This window comes from Tamandua tetradactyla, chromosome 6 (genome assembly GCF_023851605.1).
Source record: "Tamandua tetradactyla isolate mTamTet1 chromosome 6, mTamTet1.pri, whole genome shotgun sequence".
Classification (NCBI taxonomy): Eukaryota; Metazoa; Chordata; class Mammalia; order Pilosa; family Myrmecophagidae; genus Tamandua; species Tamandua tetradactyla.
Genome location: NC_135332.1, coordinates 110812619 through 110835398, shown reverse-complemented (window position 1 = coordinate 110835398; position 22780 = coordinate 110812619). Strand labels below are relative to the sequence as shown.

General features: G+C 36.2%; 1 protein-coding gene across 11 annotated transcripts in view; it reads right to left on the bottom strand.

Moving 5' to 3' along the window:
- Positions 1-22780, bottom strand: part of CSPP1 (centrosome and spindle pole associated protein 1) — a 234531-nt gene that overhangs the window by 86362 nt on the left and 125389 nt on the right. For 9 of the 11 annotated variants that reach the window (XR_013178240.1, XM_077166937.1, XM_077166942.1 and 6 more), the window contains 5 exons: positions 12498-12706; positions 10376-10497; positions 10024-10102; positions 5207-5336; positions 2702-2849 (listed from right to left, as the gene is read on the bottom strand). Coding sequence is in view for 10 of the 11 variants with exons in the window: in XM_077166937.1 (XP_077023052.1) it covers positions 2702-2849; positions 5207-5336; positions 10024-10102; positions 10376-10497; positions 12498-12706 (688 nt within the window). In the remaining variant the exon portion in view is untranslated. The remainder of the gene's footprint in view (positions 1-2701; positions 2850-5206; positions 5337-10023; positions 10103-10375; positions 10498-12497; positions 12707-22780) is intronic. The other 2 variants (XM_077166946.1, XM_077166945.1) reach the window with 1 other exon arrangement.

The window sequence follows — 22780 nt, the reverse complement described above, 5'->3', positions numbered from 1 at the left end:
AGGGAAACACAATAAGACTAGGTACAGATCTCTCAGCAAAAACCATGGAGGCAAGGAGGCAGTATGATACATTTAAGACACTGAAGAGAGAAATTGCCAACCAAGAATGCTATACCCAGCAAAACCGTTCTTCAAAAATGAGGGAGAGTTTAAAATATTTACAGACAGATAAATAATAAGAGAGTTTCTGAATAAGAGACCAGCTCTATAAGAAATGCTAAAGGGAGTGCTAAAGGCATATAGGAAAAGACAGGAGAGGGAGGAGAGGAATATAGAAATGAGGATTATCAGTAAGGGTACCTAAAAGGTTAAACAGAAAAAAATAATAAGATGGAACATATAAAATTCAAAGGACAAATGTTTGAAGAAAGTACTGCCTCTGTAGTAAAAATATTAAATGTTAATGGATTAAACTCCCCAATCAAAAGACATAGATCAGGAGAATGGATCAAAGAAACAAGACCAATCTACATGCTATCTACAAGACACTCACTTAAAACCCAAAGATAAAAATAGGTTCAAAGTGAAAGGTGGAAAAAGATATTTCATGCAAACAACAACCAGAAAAGAGCAGGGGTTGCTATACTATATACCAGACAAGTTAGACTTGAAATGTATAACAAAAAAGACATAGAAGGACACTATGCATTAATAAAAGGGAAAATTTGTAAGGAAGACATAACAATCGTAAATACCAACGCACCAAGTCAGAGTGCCCCAAAATACATGAGGCAAACCCTGACGAACACTGAAGGGAGAAGAAGACACTTCTATAATAGTAGTCGGAGACTTCAATACATCACTCCCATCAATGGATAAACATCTAGACAGAGGATCAATAAGGAAACAGAGATCTTAAATAATACGATAAATGAACGAGACTAAACAAGTTCTATATTTACCAAACATTACACCCCACAACAGCAGGATACATATTTTTCTCAAATGCTCATGGATCATTCTCCAGGACAGATCACATGTTGAGGGACAAAGCAGGTCTCAATAAATTCAAGAATATCAAAATACACAAAGAACTTTCTCAGATCATAATGGAATGAAGTTAGAATTCAATAACAGACTGAGGCCTGGAAAACTAACAAATTTATGGAGGCTAAACTACACTCAAAAAACCAGTGGGTCAAGGAAAAAATTACAAGAGAAATCAGTAAATATCTTCAGGCAAATGCAAATGAGACTACAACATATAAAAACTTATGGGATGCATTCCTGCCAATCCGTAAGAATACCTAGGGCATTCTAAAAGACTCTACAAAGGTTCCATGCATTAGGGTAACTTTTCAAAATCTACAACTTCCAGATGGGTCCTTGAACCAGATAAGTCCTGAAATCTAGAGGAGCCAGCCTTTCCAGAATATCAGCTAATTCCATCTCCTGACCCCATAACATAATCCTGCAATTTATCAGAAAGTTTCTGAGATCAGGTCTTTTGTATGTTGCAAAAGACTCCTTACATTAGGCAGATATATTACATTTATGAATTAAAGGTGACATCCCCTTTTGCAACTATTTCAGAGCACTTAATTTTAAGAGCTCTTATAGTTTAAAAAAATTATAAGGGTTTTATTTTTAGGAAACAAAGAAAATATACTAGCTACTAGTTTGAGTAATAACTGTCAACTAATATGAAAGACAGTGTGTGGTTTGAAACTGTTGTGTATCCCAGAAAAGCCATGTTCTTTAATCCTCATTCATTATTGCTGGGTGAGATCGTTTTCATTGTTTCCATGGAAATGTGACCCACCCAATTATCGGTGATATCTTTTAATTAGGTGGTTTCCATGGAACTGTGTCTCTACCCATTCAAGGTGGGGTCAATTACTGGAGCCCTTTAAGAGGGAACCCTTTTGGAAAAAGCTTCAGAGCCAACAGAGCCCACCCAGCCAAAGACCTTTGGAGATGATGAAAGAAAACGTCCTAGGGGAGCCACTGGATAGCCAGTAGAGAAAGGTAGCAGATTTCATGCCATGTGCCTTCCCAGCTGACAGAAGTGTTTCAGACCCATCAGCCTTTCTTGAATCAGGGTATCTTTCTATGGTTGCCTGAATTTGAAGATTTTAATGGCCTGAGAATTGTAAACTTGCAACGTAACAAATTCCCTTTTAAAAGTCATTCTGCTTCTGGTATATTGTATTCTGGTAGCTAGGAAGGAAGAAAGAAGGGGGAGGGGGGAGGGAAGGAAGGGAAGGGGAGGGGAGGGAGGGAGGAAAATGATGGATTGATTGATGTATGGGTGGATAGAAAGAAAGATCTGGCAAATGTGGCAAAATGTTAAAATTGATGGATGTGGGTATCCGGGATGGTGGGGGTATAGTGGAATTCACTGTAAGGGGTCTGTATAATTTTTCCAACTATCCTATATGTTTGAAAGTATTTCAAAATAAAAAGTTAAAAAAATAAGTGAACAGTCTTATGAAGAAGACTCTTGTTATATTCATTATCAAAATATCACTTTTCCATTAAGCTACATAATAAGAGACTGCTTAAGTTATCATTTTGACTTCTTTCAACTTTCTCCTCTTTTTTTTTTTTAGGTTCATGTCCAGGAATCAAACCCAGTTTTCCTGCATGGAAGATGAGCATTCTACCACTGAACCACCCACGCACCCTCTACTCCTCACTTTTAAAAAGTTAAAAATAAATGAGTTTATTTTAAAACAATAAATCAATGGAAATAACATACTTAGCAGATTTCCTTTTGCATCCCTGAGAGGCGCACCACCTCCAACTTTCCCCCAGGGGTTATAAGTTCTCATTTCAGCTTCTAATTTGGCTTCATATTCTTCTTTTTCTTCACGTTCTTTCTTCCTTCTTTCTTCTCTTTCCCGAATCTTGACAACATTAAGAAACAGTCATAAGAGCAGACAAGCACTCTAATACAAGAGGTTAGTAATCATAATCAGATTTTTTGTTGTTAGGAAAAAAACCAGAGATATGAATTATTAGGTACACAATTATAAAGGTTAAAATCACAAACATAAGTAACGCTCAATTTAAAAACACTTCGATGGCTAGAATATATAGCTACTGCTTCTGTATCACTAGAGACCTTTCTAGCCACTAATACAATTTTGGATTGAACCATATCCTCCCTTCCTCCTCAACTTCTGCCTGAGTCCTCCCCTCCCCTAAACTTCAGCAGGGGCATGTGGCCCATTAGATCACCCTACTTTCCTTTTTCATCTTCTTGTTGTAGTAACTTATATTCTAGAGTCTGAGCCTATGAGTTTGCTTATTGTAATTAATTTGTATCAATGAGATTCTAACAATATTTGCCCTTTCATATCTGGCTATTTCATTCAGCAAGATGTTTTCTATGTTCATCCATACTGAATCACATATCAGAACTTCACTCCTTTTTTACAGCTGGATAATATTCTGTTATTATGCATGTACCACATTTTGTTGATTCATTCATCTGGCGGCAGACACTTGGGTTGCTGCCATCTTTTGGCAACTGTGAATAATGCCACTATGAGCATAAGTGTGCAAATATCTATTCAATTCTTTTAGGTATATACTTAAAAGTGGGATTGCTGGGTTATATAGTAATCCTATACAATGGCCAAAAGTTCTTCAAGTGACTCTACCATTTTACATTACCACCAACAAATGAGTGTTCCTATTTCCCTATATACTCTCCAACATTTATAATTTTCTATTCTTCGGATAGTAGCCCTTTCAGTGGGTGTGAGATGGTATCTCATTGTCATTTTGTTTTGCATTTCCCTAATGACTAATGATGTTGAATATCTTTTCACACATTTTCTGCCATATGTATATCTTCTTTGGAGAAATGTCTATTCAAATCTTTTGCTCATTTTCTAACTGGGTTGTTTATCTTTTTGTTGTTAAGTTGAAGGATTGCTTTATATATTCTGGATATTAAACCCTTATCAGATACGCAGTTTCCAAATGTTTTCTCCCATTATTGGAAAGTCACTTTTAAACTCATAACCATATGCATGGAAAATTTAAGTAAGCAGCAAAGTCAAAGAAATCATCACATACATACAATAGAGGTCTAGAGTTGGGAAATCTAGTTCTGTCAGTGGTGTTTCTAATACGCTCATTCAAAAGCAGATAGATAAATTCATACTTCTACTTGAATAGTTCTAAATATACAAAAAATAATGTTGGTAATTCTATAGTTAAAGAAAAAAGCTTTCAAGGAGGGGTACTGATAAAAACGGTGGACAAAAACTTTAAAAGAAATTCAAGTGGAACTTAATAGAAGATTAATATCTCAATTGGGTCTATACCTACCAAGAAACACAAGGTCTTTTCAGAGATAAGGATAATTTAAAAAAAAAAAAAAAAGCCCACAGATTGGACAGTTACTTTAAAGCAAACTCTTTTCAAACATTACAAACTACATACTCAAACGTGTTCTGCTTCTTATATTCTCTGGTCTTAGTTCACAGTCTCATTATTCTAACAGATTAGAACACGGAATCATCTCCAAACCCTCTGTTCTTTCTCATTCAAGTCTTGTTAACGAAACATATAAATCTTGTTAACAAAATTTCATAATTATCTCATGGATGTTTCCTCATATTCTCTTGGATGTTCTCCCCAAATTTCCTGTCTGGGTTCAAGGTTTCTTCTCCTTATGCCTGGATGTCTCAATAGTTAACCAGAAAGTTTTCCTGCTACATCTTTTTCCAAATCAGAGAGAATATACCTCTTTCTCAATGTATCTACAACACAACCAGATATTTTCCTAAAAACCAAATCTGCTCAAATCAACTATACCTTTCACTTTCCAGCTTAAAACACCTCCCTTTGGCTACCTGCTACCTACAGGATAAAGTTGAAAATGCCTTAGAAGTCCTTTACAAACCAGCATAATCTAACTACCCAATTCCATCTTCTATCATTTCCTAATATGCACATTAACTCCACTCCCTTAACACACCAGGAATTTCAAACCTAGACATTACACAACAGCCAGTTCAAATATCAAATAAAATAAGAAGTCCTCTCCAACCGACCCAGGCAATTATTTTCACTATCCTATGCTTCCAACAGCATTCCAGTCTATCCACTTCAAAATTTATTATATTGAATTATAATTAACTGTTTTCTTTCTCCCCTGCAGACTCTGAGTTCTAAGGCACTATGGGCTAACACATAAGGTATTCAACATTAAATGAAAGAACAAATAAATGAAAGAAAGAATGGATACCTGCTGCTGCAGAGCTTCTTGGTAAGACTGAAGTGATTGCTTGGAAGGCTTTGGTTTATCTTCAAAAGACAATCCTGAATTTACTGCTTGATCACTTGTAGTTTTCAGTTCATTCTGCCCAACGATATTCCTACACAATTAATACACAATTAATCATTTGAATCCATCTATAACCAAAGAGAAGAAAATACAACACCACTTGATATCACATAGCATATAAGTACATTTAGAAATAGGGGGAAGACATTTCTCCAAAGATCAAAGAGAAATCTTTAAGTAAGTATCCCCTTCCTAAGCTCTCCCTCCTGCCTTTGCTGACACTCCACAGAACTTTTAAAATTTACTGTTATCTATTTCTTGACCTAAGCAACAGCTACATGAGATTGAACACTGTGATAATCCAAGAGTACAGACATGACTTATGCACTTTTCTGAATGTAGAGAAATCATAGCACATGGGAAGTCCCTCAAGTAATACTATAATAACAATGATTTAGATAATAAATGTGTACCAATGTAATTACTTCCCACCCATTTCGAGAATAAAACAACATAATTACAGGAAAAAGTCTGACTGGCCCAAATAAGATAAAATAAAAAAAATAACTTACAAGTCAACAAAAAGGAAAAAATTTAAAATATATTATGGTCACATAAACAATAAAGTGTTATGTTCTTAAATACAGTGCTTTGAAGACAAAACATTTTGAAAATCTCAATTATAAAAGAAGAATTCAAACATTAGTTTTAAAATGTTTTATTATAAGCATTAAAAAAAACCTTATCAAATACAATGTAATCACTTTAAATTGTGAATCTCCCTTATATTTAACTCATCACCCAATTTACTGACAATCTTTTACAGGGATGAAGAAGTGTATCTGTGCATACTGTCATACAGGATTATAAGTAGGTGAAAGGGAAGATAAGGGGACCCAAAGCAAGTGGTTCCAAGCTGACATACTTTTTTCAGAGAGAGAGGGGGTTCTGCTTGTGTGAATGATTAAGAAGGTCAAGAACCTCTCTGAATAAATTCAATCTCTCAAAACATACTGGCTATAAATTACAAGGTAGATAAATTCTCACAGTATCTTTCACTTATCCTTTCTATCTACATCATTCACTCAAGAATGAATTTGTGACCTTGAAAATTCATCAACTCCTCCCCTGCCAAAAGAAGCTAGGGTTTAGGAACATATGTAGTCAGATTACGATGGGGAAAATGGGGGAAATGATGCAGATGGTAAGTATACAATTTTTTTAAGCAAATGTATAGAGCTGTACAACCATCGCCACACTCCAGTTTTGGAACATTTCCAAAACTCATATTTACATGCAATCAACCCCACCCCCACCCCCTTCCAACCCCAGACACAGGCAATCTATAAGCAAGTGGCCAGTTTTCTGCCTCTATAGATTTTCACTTTCTGGATATTTTATATAAATGGAATAATATGATAAGTAATCATTTGCACCTGGATTCTTTAACTTGTAATATTTTTAAAGTATATGCACATTTGCAGTTCATTCTTTGTTACTGCTGAATAGTATTTCATCATATGGCTGTACAACACTTTGTTTATCCATTTACTAGCTGATGAACATCTGGATGGTTTCCACATTTTGGTTGCTATGAATAATGCTGCCATGAACCTTCACATGTGAGCTTTTGTGTTCACAAATATTTTTATTTATCTTAGATATATACCTATATATGGAATATGGTATGGTAAGTTTCTGTTTAACTGTTTAAGAAACTGTGCTGGTTTGAAAGGATGTATGTACGCTAGAAAAGCCATGTTTTAATCAAAATCCCATTTTGTAAAGGCAGAATCATCCCTATTCAATACTGTATGCTTGAATCTGTAATTAGATCATCTCCCTGGAGATATAATTCAATCAAGAGTGGTTGTTAAGCTGGATTAGGTGGAGACGTGTCTCCACCCGTTCAGCTAGGTCTTGATTAGTTTACTAGAACCCTACAAAAAGAGGAAACATTTTGGAGAATGAGGGAGATTCAGAGAGAGCAGAGCAGAACGACACAGCCACGAGAAGCAGAGTCCATTAGCCAGCGACCTTCAGAGATGAAAAAGGAAAATGTCTCTCGGGGAGCTTCATGAAACATGAAGCCAGGAGAAGCTAACAGATGATGCCATGTTCACCATGTGCCCTTTCAGCTGAGAGAGAAACCCTGACTATGTTTGTCAAGTGCCTTCTCACTTGAGAGAGAAACCCTGAACTTCATCAGCCTTCTTGAACCAAGATATCTCTCTCTGGATGTGTTAGATTGGACATTTCTATAGACTTGCTTTAATTGGGACATTTTCTTGGCCTTGGAACTGTTAACTAGTAACTTATTAAATTCCCCTTTTTAAAAGCCATTCTGTTTCTGGTATATTGCATTCTGGCAGCTAGCAAACTAGAACAGAAATCATTTCCTCCAACTGCATTTTGTATATGACATTGTATTCAGCAACTCTGCTAAAACTCTCTTATTAATTCTAATTTTTTATTTCTACTTTTTTGCAAATTATATCAGTTTTCTCTCTTCCTTTCTAATTCTTGTATCTCTCTCCCTCCCTTTCTCTCTCTCTTATTTTTGGCCTTGCCATAATTACCAGCCCCTGAAAGGAACTGGTAATAATAAGACCACTAGTCAAACTGTGAATCTCAAAGAGAATGGTTTAAAGAGATCATCAGTAAGTAAAATACAAGATGTAGGTTTCTCATTGCTTACACTTTCTCAGGTTAAGTAGGTAAAAAGACAGGCTATGTTCTGGGTGAAAATATTTTCAAACAACATATCCAAAAAAAGAACTCATATCTAGAATATATAAAGAACTCTCAAAGCGTTAATAAGAAAAGCAAAAAAAAAAAAAAAAAAACAATTAGAAAAATAAGTAAAATTCTTAAAGAGAAATTTCATGGAAGCAGATAAATAGATGGCAAATAAGCACTGAAAAAAGGCTCAACATAATTAGCCATTAGGGAAATGCAAATCAGAACTCCAATGAGCTATCACTACATGCCTAATACACTGGCTAAAATAAAGAGTGACAACACCAAATCTGGAGAGGATGTGAAGAAACTGGGTTTTTCATACATTGCTAACGCGAATGTAAAACAGTTCATTCTCTTTGGGAAAAAGTTGGTAGTTTCCTAAATAACTAAACATGCAATTACCAGACAAAGCCAACAATTATACTCCTGGGCATTTATTCCAAATAAATGCAGACTTAGGTTCCCACAGTTTTTTAGTACAAGAATGTTTATAGCAGCTCCATTCATAGCAGTAAATGACTGCATATAATCCAGACGTCCTTCAAGAGGTGAATGGTTAAACAAACTGTGGAACATGGTACATACATACTATGAAATACTGTTCAGCCATAAGAAAGAATGAAAAATTGATAAGTAGAACAACAAATTGATAAATAGAATAACCTGGATGAATCTCCAGGAAATGACACTGAGTTAAAAGAGCCAATCCCAACAGGTTATATAGTGTATGATACCAATTACATAACTCTTACAATGACAACACAGAATTGGAGAAAACACTAGTGAGTGCCATTAGTAGGGGGAGGATGGGAGAGGAGCAGCAGGCATGGTTACAACAGGCCACTGTGAGGGCATCTTGCGGTTATGGAAATCTTCTGTATCTTGACTGTGCCAATGTCATTATCCCAGTTGTGATATTGTACTATAGTTTGCAAGATGTTACCAATGCAGGAAACAGAGGAAAGGGAACACAAGAACTCTCTCTGTATTATTTCTTCAAACTGCATGGAAATCAACAATTATCTCTAAATAAAAAGTTTAGTTTAAAAAAAAGATGTTATAAAAGTATATATATTGACATGGAAAATGTTTATGATATACTGTAAAAAAACAGGTTAGAAAACAATATATACAATATAATCACTTTGGTGTGTGTTGTATGTATATTTTTGTGAGTGGGGTGTTATATGTACACACATGCTCTTGCACATAGAAAGACTTCTGAAATACAGATCTAAATATGGCTATCTCTGAATGACATTCTAGACAATTTTTTTTTTTTTTTTTGCCTATCTATATTCTGGTATGTCAATAATATGCATGCAATACTTCCAAAAAGAAAAATGAATGAGATTATTCTTAATTACTAAAATGTGCTGTGCAGGTTTGAAACTGATGCATACCCCAGAAAAGCCATGCTCTTTAATTCTTATTCAAAATGTTGGGTGGGATCTTCTTGATTGTTTTCCTTGGAGAATTGTGGATAGGACCTTTTGATCAGGTATTTCATGGAGATATGCCTCCACCCATTAAAGGTGGGGTTGCTTACTGGAGCCTTTCAAGAGGGTACCATTTTGGAAAAAAGCTTCAGAAGCCACAGACCTAACAGAGCCTCCACAGCCAGAGACCTTTGGAGATGCAGAAAGAAAACACCCTTAGAGAAGGCACTTGAAAAGGACAGGAGAGAAAGCTAGTAGACATTGCCATGTGTCTTCCCAGCTGAGAGAAAAACCCTGAATGGCCCTTACTTGAGTCAAAGTATCTTTCCCTGGATGTTTTCGTTTGGACATTTTTATAGTCAAACTTGTAACTTAATAAATTCCCTTTATAAAGTTGCTCCATGTCTGGTATCCTGCATTCAGGCAGCTTTAGCAAACCAAAACACACACTTTCTAAGCAACACTGCCCTAAAGGCAATGTTTTGAACATACTGGTTATCCATTAATAGGAAATTAAAAGAATGTGTTGAATAATAATACAGGTTCTATGAAAGGCAAATCAATCTTTAAGTAAATTAATATTAACTAATGACTTACACAATAGGCTTTGCTAATTGGTGGGTGACAGGAGCACTAACATAAGCTGCAGGTTGTATTCCCATCACTCCTGAATCATCTTAAAAGGAAAAAAAAAGAGCACGTTTATTTCAGAGTATCCATTTAATAATACTTTACCACTAAAAGAAAAGAAATAATGAAAATGAAACCTAAGGAAAACCATCAATATTTCCTTAGGAATTGGGAAAACATGAGAAAATACAAAATGTTATTCCTTAAATCAAGATTAAAAAGCCATACTTTTCTAATTTATATAGTTTTGCTTGCCCAAAAAACAATTTTGCAGATTGAACTACTGGAAAAAAAAAATGTTTATCCATAGATAACTTACAGTAAGCAAGACTGGGATCTAAAGGATTCCTGGCTCCATAAAAATAGTATGCATCATCATAAGGAGTTCTATAGTTAGTAGTGAAAGGTGGTAGTATGGGAGGTGGAGGCAGAGGTGCAATCCTATAGCAAAAGAAAATTGGAAAATTCTTAGATTACATTACATTTTTTAAAAATAAAAATATTCTTTTGCAAAAATGTTACTGCAAATCCAATTGCTGCTCTAGAAAAAGCCACAATTTTGCTCCAAACTTTCATAAAAAATAATTACAATTCAGAAAGTAATAATAGAGCATGAAATTTCAGAATTTCAAGTGTAACATTTATATACAATACAATCTTAGATTGATATTCAATCAATTATCCAATAGTCACTCTATGCCAATCAAACAAATGACATGTTCCCTAACCCTCGGGAATAACACAGAAAAAAAACAATTACAACACGGTATAAAAAATGACATCATAGACACAGACACAGGAACACAGTAGAAACATTTAGATCACATAGTGGAAGGGAGGAGAACATAGACTTTTCTGGAAAAAAAACAAACAGTGCTTAAATCAAGTTATTAGAATGAGCTAGTCACAGATAGAGAGCAGAGAGAATCCAGGAAAAGAACGCACAGAGTTTCAAAACAGTGTGACTACAGAAGGTTCCGTCTGACTGGGGGAAAATGTGTATTTTTTACCTGTAAAATATTTTGGTCTTTCACAGAGAGTAATTTATAATGTGAAATAAAAACGTTAAATATCGACAGTGAAGTCCTGACATAATCTTTAGTATTTCATAAATTTAAAACTTCTGAAACCTAATACTTCAGCACTTCCACTACTAATTAGAAAATATCTCTGTATTTCCACCAATGCAATATTTTTCCACAGTCAAAATGGCAAAAGGCAAATTTCTTTAGTTGAACAGAAAGAGGAAGGGGGCATTCTAGAATATTTTCACTTCTGGGTGTATCTCAACAGATTCTCCTTTGCTGACTACCATTCTGAAGGGCTAAGAAGGCATTAAAGTTTTCTCTGTTACTGATTATTTCTCACATTTACTAACTGCTCATTTTTTCTCACCTTATCTTATCCTCACCCCAAAGATACATCAACAAAGCAGTTGAATAACTTCTACAAAAAGGAGCTATCATCATTAACCTTAAAGTTTTAGAGATTTTATATGTGATTTAATTCTCAAAATAAACCTGTAATTGCAGACAAGAAAAAATATATAATTATTCAAGTTTTAGAAACAAAAAAAATTGAAATTCAACAAAGTTGCAGCTTGTCCAAAATTCAGACAATGAAGCCAACTGTTTCAATCCCTAATCCAATGCTAAAACCACCATACCATGCTTGGTAATTCTAATTCCTCCTTGTTTTTTGACTCAAGAAGTAGTGAAATGAAACAAAGGCCTGACAAGTACAGTAAGAACAGTCTACAATTTGTTAGTACCAAATAAAAGACCAAATACTACTGAAGAAGTATAGCCCAGAAAATGTCAGTGTTAACAACAGGATTTTCTTTACCTGTAATTCAATGATAGCATAGATAGTACTGTTAGTATGATGCCTTTCAATTTAGAAATCAAATCTTTTCAAAACCTAATCACAGGCTTTATAATCTCAAATACTTCTTATTTTAGGCACTTGACTTGCATAACCTCTAAATAATCATAGAGAAAGCCCATCAAAGGGAACAGAAGATAAATAAAATCATATAAAAGAGCCACCTTAGAAATTTTTCCTGCATAAATTGAAGAATTCAAAGTTTGCCAAATGGAAATTATAATATTGAAGAAAATGTCTATCTTTTATATTATTAAGATATTAAAAACAGATGTTCCAAAGTACAACCTAACATTAAATACTAAAACATATTTAATATTCATTCAAAAAATACTAAATCATCTTTAAATAATAAAAGAATGTTATACATATTCCACTGGTTTTATAATAGCAGAAAAAAAACAATCATGAAAACAAAAGAGAAATCATTTCACAAAAGCTGTTAGTTATACAAAAATATCTGAACAATAACGTTATCTGCTTCAGTGCATTCTCCAAACATGAAATATAATAACACCTTACCTAAATCTCAAACATAAAACATTATTTACAAGCACCTGGGAGGCACCATTTCACCAAGGGTGCTGTTGAGTCCGTTGTGCAAATCTTCATTTTGAGATGGGACAGAATGAACTGAAGGTATGGGTAGGGCAGACTGGGCAGAAAAAGGAGGGAGAGGTGTCTGGAAAGCTACTCTGGGTCTTTCAGGTGGTGTCAACTCTTCAACGTATCTTGGTGTCACACTAAACTGCTTTATTCTATCAGGCTAAAATAAAGAGAAAAAATTTATTTGTTACATAAAATTGTAAATATAAAGGTGGAAGGGACCTCAAAAGAACCTCAATCCCAGACTATCCCTCAGGTTAGTCACAGAATAATAAAATGTTACAGATAGAAAAGACTTTGGAGATTATATCCTTACTTTATAAATGAGGTAATAGGAGCTCTCCAACAAGTTCATAAATCACCCACAATTTCACCCTTAATAAATAATCAAGTAAAGACTTGAGGCAGATATTGAATCTAAATATAGTACTCTTTCTATTACACTACAACTGTATACTACTTCTCTACCTAGTTGCCATTTCTGGTGGCAAAGTGTTCTCTAGAACAGAGGTCAGCAAATTTTTCAATACATGGCCAAATAGTAAATATATTAGGCTTTGCATATGGTCTCTTCACAACTACTTAACTATGCACTAATACTAAATGTAAATAAAGAACAACACTGTGATGCAGTAAAACTTTACTTACAAAAACAGTGATGACAGGATTTGGTGATATGTTATGGTTCCCTACCCCTACTCTAGAACATCATTATATCTTTAAGATCTGTACATCAAAAGCAAAAAGATCTGCAAACCAAAACCTAATTAATATGCCTTTAATATTTAGCATAAAGCAACTTGACACTCGTGGGTTTCATTCAACGACAAGTAATAAGAAGGTCCATCAAATACTAAGTAACTGTAAACCAAATATTTAACATGCCATCTTATTACATTAAGAAGTTCTAGACTGTAAAAAGAAGCTTTTGATTGTGAAATCTATTTTAAAAGTACTTCCTGCTAGAAGAAAATATATTCTGTTTTGGAACTTGTCATTTTTTGCCGCTATGTTTATCTTCACAGGAATGATTTTCTCAGGTTAATCTAAAAATGATAGTCAAAGAGCAATCAAAAGCACATTTGGAGTGGTGCTGGTACATTAATACACTTTTCAAAATAATCCACAGAATATATACTTAGTATATGTAAAAGGAAATCAAGAGATGACTATAATCGAATAATTCCAAATTACTGTATTCTTTTTGAAAATGAACTTTTTAATGAAATTAAAGCTACTTGTTTATTCAAAGATCAAGTAAAAATTTGTCTAAAGTAATAAATATCACATATCCACTACAAAACACTACATTTCATTAGAGCAGTACACTATTACCTCCTCCTTACTTAACTGAAGGGATGTGAGTAATTCATTCCACTTAGTGATGAGATTTGCAAAATTAAAGCAGAGATAAGGTTATCTCTCTAGTTTCACTTTAAATAAAAATTAAAATAAAATGCTTAAAGCTTTCAGTTTCTTTGGAAATCACTTTAACATAAGAAAAGTCATTAACAAATACAAGAAAAACATTATCTTCTACTATAAATTAAACAGATAAATTTCTCAAATAGCACATTGAACAAAGTAGAGAGAACTAATTTAAAACAAATTTAAAAAATGATGTACAGGATATCCAGGAAGATGGCAGAATACAATAAGCTGAGTTCATCCGTGCTCCATGGAACCAAAGAGAAGGGACAGAAAAATGACTGTAACTGTACTTCCAGGGTGTGAGCGACCAGAGAGCATCTTCTACACTGCATACAGAGGAGATCGGTGAAAACGTGGAGAAACTGGGAAGGAGAAAATAGACTGAGTGTGCTTGGTCACGACCTCACCAAGAATAAGCAGCAATGTGTAGAAAAATGCAGATCCTGAAGGAGCAGAGTACCTCTGTACTCCAGCCTACACCACAGGGGGCTTGGGAGATCTTCCCTTGCAGCTCTGCAAACTGGAGGCTCTCGTGGGAAACCTGGAAGCCAGCAAACTTACTTTCTCTGTGCCAGTGCACACTGTTGCTCCCAACCCCTGAGACATGCTGCTGTGAAGGCATGGTTTTTTGGCAGACTGGGGGCCCTTCACCTAGGAGAAGGAGACGCACAGTCCCAACACCACTCCACTTTACCCACAGAGAGACAGAGACCTCAGGCATGTACAGATGGAAAGGTAAGAACAAGGAACATGCCCAACCATGTACCCCATTACCAGCCACACACCACCGCCAGGCATTTTTGGGTTGACTGTGGATAGGGGCAGCTGAAATATCTAGTCCCACAGCCTAACGTCATCCCAAGCAGGACCCTGGGAGCCACCAGACCCATAAGGCCCAAAAACGAGTTCTCCACCAAGGTGCACACTGCTCAACCACCAGTGCTGGGGGTGGTGACTACCAGCACACACCAACCCCAGCGGCACTGGATGGAATTGCACTAAGTCTCCAACTAGCTCAACCAGCTGCTGCAGTTGGGGAGAGGTTTGCCTGAGAGGAAGAGGTGACTCAAGAGCACCATCTGCTGAGTAGATGTGGAAAGTGCAGTCTGGCAAACTGCCTACCTGCCTAGATTTTAACAGAACCTCAAGAAGAGTTACATCCCATGAATGAGGTCTGGGTCTTGGCTTGGCGGGGAACTGCTGACAAACCAAGTACAAAAGGGGATCTTCAATGCAAACACAAGCAAATATAAAACCTTAGACAAACGAAGGAAATCAACTTTCAAATTAACCTTATCAAGATAATCAAAAGCCCTGAAGGCAATAGAAAAATCACAAGGCATATGAAAATGCAGGTAGATACGGCCCAGTCAAATGTCACATTAGAACACCGGAGGAGAAACAGAATGTGGAACAACAAAGATTCAAAGAGCTTTGTACAACTCTCCTAAATAAATTCAATGACTTTGCTAATGACATAAAGGATAGAAAGAAGTCACTAGAAGAGCATAAAGAAGAATCTGAAAGAATAGAAAAACAGATCGCACAGAGATGAATAATACTATAGAATAAATTTAAAATATACTAAAAACAAAAGCAGAATGAAAAGGTAGAATAAAGAATAAGTGAACTAGAGGACAGAAAAACTGAATTTAAATGCACAAAAGAACAAATGGGATTTCCAGGTAAAGATGGCAGCTTAACAACGTGCATGTTTTAGTTCGTCCTCCAGAACAACTACTAAATAACCAGAAACAGTACAGAACAGCTCCTGGGGCCACGTCAGTGACCACACACACAGCGTACCCCAGTCTGGACCAGCTGGACCGGCTGCGAGCACCCCCCAGAACCGTGAGTTCCCAAAGCTGCGGCAGCCAGTGCCCCTCCCCCACAGGCTGCTTTCCAGAGGGGAAAGGAAAGGACTTTACCAACAGCAGAGACTGGGGACAATTAAACACCAATTGTGGAACTAATGAACTAATTCTGACTACTAAAAATAGGCCCCCAGCTTAGGTGAACCTGATCAAAGTGGAGGTTGCTCACTTTTGCCCCGGCGACAAGGGGGCAGGACTGACAGAAAAAGGGGGGGGAAAATGAAGGAAACAGAGGTTTTTGTGGCTGTGTATCTACCAAGGCTTGACTGCCTCTGGATACAACGGCAGGACTTTTCAGGCTGCAACTGCCCCAGGCATAGGCAGAAGTGAGCTCTTTTGGGGGCTTGTCTGGAGCCTGTGCCTTCCTCAGGGGAGGGGTGAAGCCTAACTCAGGTGGAATCCCTCCATCAAGGAATTCAGAAACCAGGGCTTGGTAATTTGAAGCCATTAAAACCAGCCTACAACCTCTCCTCTGTCTGGACTACGCCCCCAGCAGGGTGAGTCTGCCAAAGTTAAAGGTACCGCATCATCTTATGCTGGTGGGACCTGAAGGCAGACAAGCGCCACATACTGGGCAGGATAAGAAAAACAGAGTCCAGAGACTTCACAGGAAAGTCTTTCAACCTACTGGGTCTCACCCTCAGGGAAAACCGACGCAGGTGACTCTTTCTTCCTGATAGGAGGCCAGTTTGGTCTGGGAAAATCTGGCTGGGGTCTATAATATCTAAGCAGACCCTTCTAAATGTGTGTGGGTGAAAGGCACCACACAAGCAGGGCAAGAAACAAGAAAACAAGAACTGGAAAATTCTCCTCTGTTAAACAAAACTTAAGCTAAAGGTCCAGATAAAGCGGAATGGAATGTCAAAGAACAGATAGAAAACAAATTCATTCAGCAAGAAAACCCTAGATAAAAGAAGTGAAAGCAACCTCCAGAACAAACTAATTAAGGTAATTAAATGCCTAGATGCCAGCAAAAAATAACCAATCACACTAGGAAAATTGAAGATATGGCCCAGTCAAAGGAACAAACCAACAATTCAAATGACATACAGGAGCTGAAACAATTAATTCAGAATATGCGAATAGACATGGAAAACGTCATCAAAAACCAAATCAATGAATTGAGGGAGGATATAAAGAAGACAAGTAAAGAACAAAAAGAAGAAACTGAAAGTCTGAAAAAACAAATCACAGAATTATGGGAATGAAAGATACAGCAGAAGAGATGAAAAAACAATGGAAACCTACAATGGTAGATTTCGAGAGACAGAACACAGGATTTCAAAACTGGAGGATGGAACATCTGAAATCAGACAAGAAACAGAAACTATAGGAAAAACAATGGAAAAATATGAGCAGGGACTCAGGGAATTGAAAGACAATATGAAGCGCATGAATATACGTGTTGTGGGTGTCCCAGAAGGAGAAGAGAAGGGAAAAGGAGGAGAAAAACTAATGGAGGAAATTATCACTGAAAATTTCCCAACTCTTATGAAAGACTTAAAATTACAGATCCAAGAAGTGCAGCGTACCCCGAAGAGAATAGATCCAAATAGACATACTCCAAGACATTTAATAATCAGAACGTCAGAGGTCAAAGAGAAAGAGAGGATCTTGAAAGCAGCAAGAGAAAAGCAATCCATCACATACAAGGGAAGCCCAATAAGACTAAGCGCAGATCTCTCAGCAGAAACCATGGAGGCGAGAAGACAATATACTTAATATAATTAAGTATAATATACTTAAGGATAATATACTTAAATTATTAAAAGAGAAAAACTGCCAACCAAGAATTCTATATCCAGCAAAACGGTCCTTCAAAAATGAGGGAGAAATTAAAACATTTTCAGACAAAAAATCACTGAGAGGATTTGTGACCAAGAGACCAGCTCTGCAAGAAATACTAAAGGGAACACTAGAGATAGATACGAAGACAGAAGAGAGAGGTGTGGAGAAGAGTGTAGAAAGGAAGACTATGAGTAAAGGTAAAAAGAAGGAAAATTAGATATGACATATAAAATCAAGAAGGCAAAATAGCAGAAGAAAGTACTACCCATGCAGTAATAACACTGAATGTTAATAGATTAAACTCTCCAATCAAAAGACATAGTCTGGCAGAAGGGATTAAAAAACAGGACCCATCTATATGCTGTCTCTACTCAAAGGACATGAGGCCAAGGACACAAATGGACATTTTACACATCAATGTTTATAGCAGCATTATTAACAATTACCAAGAGATGGAAACAGCCAAAATGTCCATCAACAGACAGTTGGCTAAACAAACTGTGACATTTACATAAGATGGAATATTATGCAGCTGTAAGACAGAATAAAGTTATGAAGTATGTACCAACATGAATGGACCTTAAGGACATTATACTGAGTGTGATTAGCCAGAAACAAAAGGACAAATATTGTATGGTCTCACTGACGTGAACTGACATTAGTGAATAAACTTGGAATATTTCCTTGGCAACAGAGACCATCAGGAGATAGAAACAGGGTGAGATATGGGTAATTGGAGCTGAAGGGATACAGATTGTGCAACAGGACTGAATATAAAAACTCAGAAATGGACAGCACAATACTACCTAACTGTAATGTAATTATGTTAAAACACTGAATGAAGCTGCATGTGAGAATGATACAGGGAGGAGGGCTGGGGACATAAATGAAATCAGAAAGAAAGATAGATGGTAAAGATCAAGATGGTATAATCTAGGAATGCCCAGAGTGTATAATAATAGTGAAATGTACAATGTACACATTTTAAAAATGTTTTTACATGAGGAAGAACAAAGGAATGTCATTACTGTAGGGTGCTGAAAATAGATGATAATTAATACTTTAAAATGTCACCTTATGTGTGAGACTAAAGCAAAAAATGTTTATTTGTTACAAAATTTAGATTTTGACTAGAGCATTTCCTAATATAACTCATGTAGATAATTTGATTGAATGTCATAAATACTTGGAATCTCAGGTAGCACATGAGATTTGTTGGTTTGTCCACAGTGATCCCCCGATGAATCCCAGAGTGATCTGATCAGTGACTGGAAAAGTGTTTGCAAGCTCCCTTCGGGGAATGGCGAGACTGGGGAGAAATTCAACTTCCCCAAGTTGAATTCTTGATATTCTCACAAGCAGTGTGGACAACCAAAGCTATAGGCTGAGCCCCCAGTCTTGGGATTTGTTCATAGGAAACTCAACCCCACAAAGGATAGGTCAAGTCTACTTAAAATTTAGGCCTAAGAGTCACCCCCAAGAGAGCCTCTTTTGTTGCTCACATGTGGCCTCTCTCTCCAGCCAACATGACGAGCAGTCTCACCACCCTCCCCCTCTCTGCGTGGGACATGACTCCCAGGGGTGTGGACCTTCCTGGCAACGTGGGACAGAAATCCTGGAATGAGCTGAGACTCAGCATCAAGGGACTGAGAAAAACACTAGAATGAGCTGAGAATTAACATCAAGGGATTGAGAGAACCTTCTCGACCAAAGGGGGAAGAGTGAAATGAGACTAAGTGTCAATGGCTGAGAGATTCCAAACAGAGTTGAGAGGTTATCCTGGAGGTTATTCTTATGCATTAAGTAGATATCACCTTGTTGTTCAAGATGTAGCGGAGAGGCTGGAGGGAACTGCCTGAAAATGTAGAGCTGTATTCCAGTAGCCATGTTTTTTGATGATGATTGAACAATGATATAGCTTTCACAATGAGACTCTGTGAATGTGAAAACCTTGTGTCTGATGCTCGTTTTAGCTACTATATCAACAGAAGAGTAGAACATATGGAATAAAAATAAATAATAGGGGGAACAAATGTTAAAATAAATTTAGTTTGAAATGCTAGTGGTAAATTAAAGTGAGGGGTAAGGGGTATGGTATGTATAATCTTTTTTTTCTCTGTTATTGTTTTATTTCTTTTTCTGTTGTCTTTTTATTTCTTTTTCTAAATCGATGCAACTGTTCTAAGAAATGAATATGCAACTATGTGATGATATTAAGAATTACTGATTGTATATGCAGAATGGAATGATATCTTAATGTTTTGTTTGTTAATTTTTTTTAATTAATAAAAAAAAAGAACAAATGGCTGAAGTCTGCCCATGCCTAAAGAAAAAAATCACTGTTATATTTGGGCAGCGCAATGGTGGCTCAGTGGCAGAATTCTCGCCTGCCATGCCAGAGACGTGGGTTCAATTCCCAGAGCCTGCCCATGCCAAAAAAAGAGAACAAATGGCAAGAAAGATGGAAAAATTGGAAATGGATCTCAGTGAAATGATGGACAACACAAAGCCCAAAATATAAGAATCATGGGTGTCCTATAAGGAAAAGAGACGAGTACTTGAAGAGATAATGGGGGAAAATTTCCCAACCCTTGTAACTGACATAAATATGCTAATCAAAATAACCCATAGAACCTCAAATACAATAAATACAAATAGGCCTACTCTAATACACATACTAATCAGTCTGTCAAATGTTGGAGAGAAGCAGATAATCCTGAAAGCAGCAAGAGAAAAGCAAACTACCATAAACAAGGGAAACCACGTAAGACTGAGATCAGACTACTCAACACACCATGGAGGTGAGAAGGCAATGGTATGATATATTTAAATTCCTAAAAGAAAAAGACTTCCAGCCAAGAATTCTTTATCCAGCAAAGTTGTCCTTCAAAAATGAAGGAGAAATTAAAATTTTCTCAGAAAAACAAACATTGAGAGAATTTGCCAACAAGAGATCTCCCTATATGAAATACTAAAGGGAGTTCTGTCAACTGAAAAAAAGGAGAGAGAGGTTTGGAGGAGGTCATAGAATTGAAGAGTATCAATAAGAGTGGCTTACAGGATAAAGAGAGAGAGAGAGGGAGGGAAAAGCATATATAGATCTGACAAACACAAATCAAAGGATAAGATGGTAGGTTCAAGAATTGCCTTTACAGTAATAACTTTGAAGGTTAACAGGCTAAACTCACCAATTAAAGGATATAGACTGAGTAGATAAAAAAAAATGATCCATCTATCCTCATCTCAAACGGCATAAGAACATCTGAACTTTCAGCAACAGTTTCCCAATTTAAACATCTTTACTGTCTGGTATATTTATTCCACTTGTTTTCTTGCTGTTTGTTTTTATTTGTTTTAATGGAGAAATGCATCATCTGTTTTCAATACTGCACTTAAAAGTACAAGTAGTGATATTATAAAACAAAGCAAACTCCAGTCATGAGACATTATGTACACCATATTTGAAAAAAAAAAGTCTGATATTTAAGTTATAAAAGCTAGAATTAAAAAATTTCTGAGTTTCCAGTTTGGTATAGCCAATTCAGTTACATGAAATGTTTAATTTTTTTTTTCCCAATGTGTAAACAAAACAGGTAATTTCAATCTAACACCAGAGCCACTCAACAAACACAGAGATACTTTATTATCATGGTGGAAGGACAATGCAATTGCATAGGCAAAGATGTGGGAAACACTACACAACAGACATCAGAAAGTCATGCAGAAAACCAAGTATTTATACTAGGGCACAGACTAAAAGGAAAAAGACTATATTCCAACTTGGGTAAACTAATCTACAAAGAAAGAAGAAGAGTTTAAGTAATCATAATTTAACATGAAAAATGCACATGTAGAAGGAACACAATGCGGAGGTGCGGGGTTGGGGGTGGGAGGTGTCAGAACTAGGCTAATTGGAAAACTCCATTAGGTTTACCGTCCAGATTAAAAAAGACTGAGGTTCCATTCAGCTATATCTAGAATCCCTCATGTTTCCTAAAGATGAATGTTCTCCTGTTTAATTATGAGGGCTCTTTTTATTTACTTATTTTTAAAAAAGAAATTCCTGACATCTGGTAGTATAAAACAATGGACTTTTGCCTTAGACTAGATGTTCAGTGCTTGCTTAAAATTATTTTTATGTGTTTCTCTTTTAAAATTTACTGATGAATTTTAGTAACGCATTTAAAAATAAAAGTTGGTCTAAATTTCTGGAAAATTATTTTTTGCCTTTATGTTAAAAATGGAAATTAACTTTACTACAAGCAGATATTCTGTGGACAGTATAAAACTTTTCATAAGTAGAGCTCAAATGACTATTCTAGACCAAGATATTTCATAGGCATTACATTTAGTAAAGTCGGAATCAAAATTTAATGTTTTGTGCATGTGGTCACAGGAGTACTGGTTTCACATCATGGTTAAGAAAATACTAGCATTCTGGGTTTAATAAACAAAACAACATACAAGCATATCTCATGTATAAAAGCAAAGAGAAAAAAGGGGAGGGGCAAAATGCTTTTTTGTCTTAAGACGAATGATTAAGAACAAGAGAATGAAGTTTTCTTAGCTCAAAAGAAATACACGGTTTGATCACTGATGGTATGCATTCTAAAACAATTCTATTAAAAAAAACCCGCTTTCACAATCTGACTGTGTGATTGTGAAAACCTTGTGTCTGATGCTTCTTTTTTCTACCTTATGAACAGGCGAGTAAAACATATGGATTAAAAATAAATAAATAATAGGGGGAACAAATGTCAAAATAAATTTAGTAGATTGAAATGCAAGTGATCAATGAATGGCAGGGGTATGGTATGTATGAGTTTTTTGGGGGGGTTATTTTTATTTCTTTTTCTGAATTGAAGCAAATGTTCTAAGAAATGATTATGATTGTGGCATAATTTTATTCTTGGCCTGGTGGCTTAGTCTCTTTCTCTCCCTCCCTCGCCATTTTGGCAGGTCCGGTTCTTCTAAGCCTCTGAATTACAAGCCTCACCAGCAACTAGTGATGATGCAGCCTTGTCTCTCTAACCCTATTGGCCTTCTCCTTAGTCCTCCACCTACCCAACATCCTCTGCTACGGGTACACTCAGGAACAGCATCTCTATGGTCACAGCCACTCATCCGTCCTCCCTGTGTGA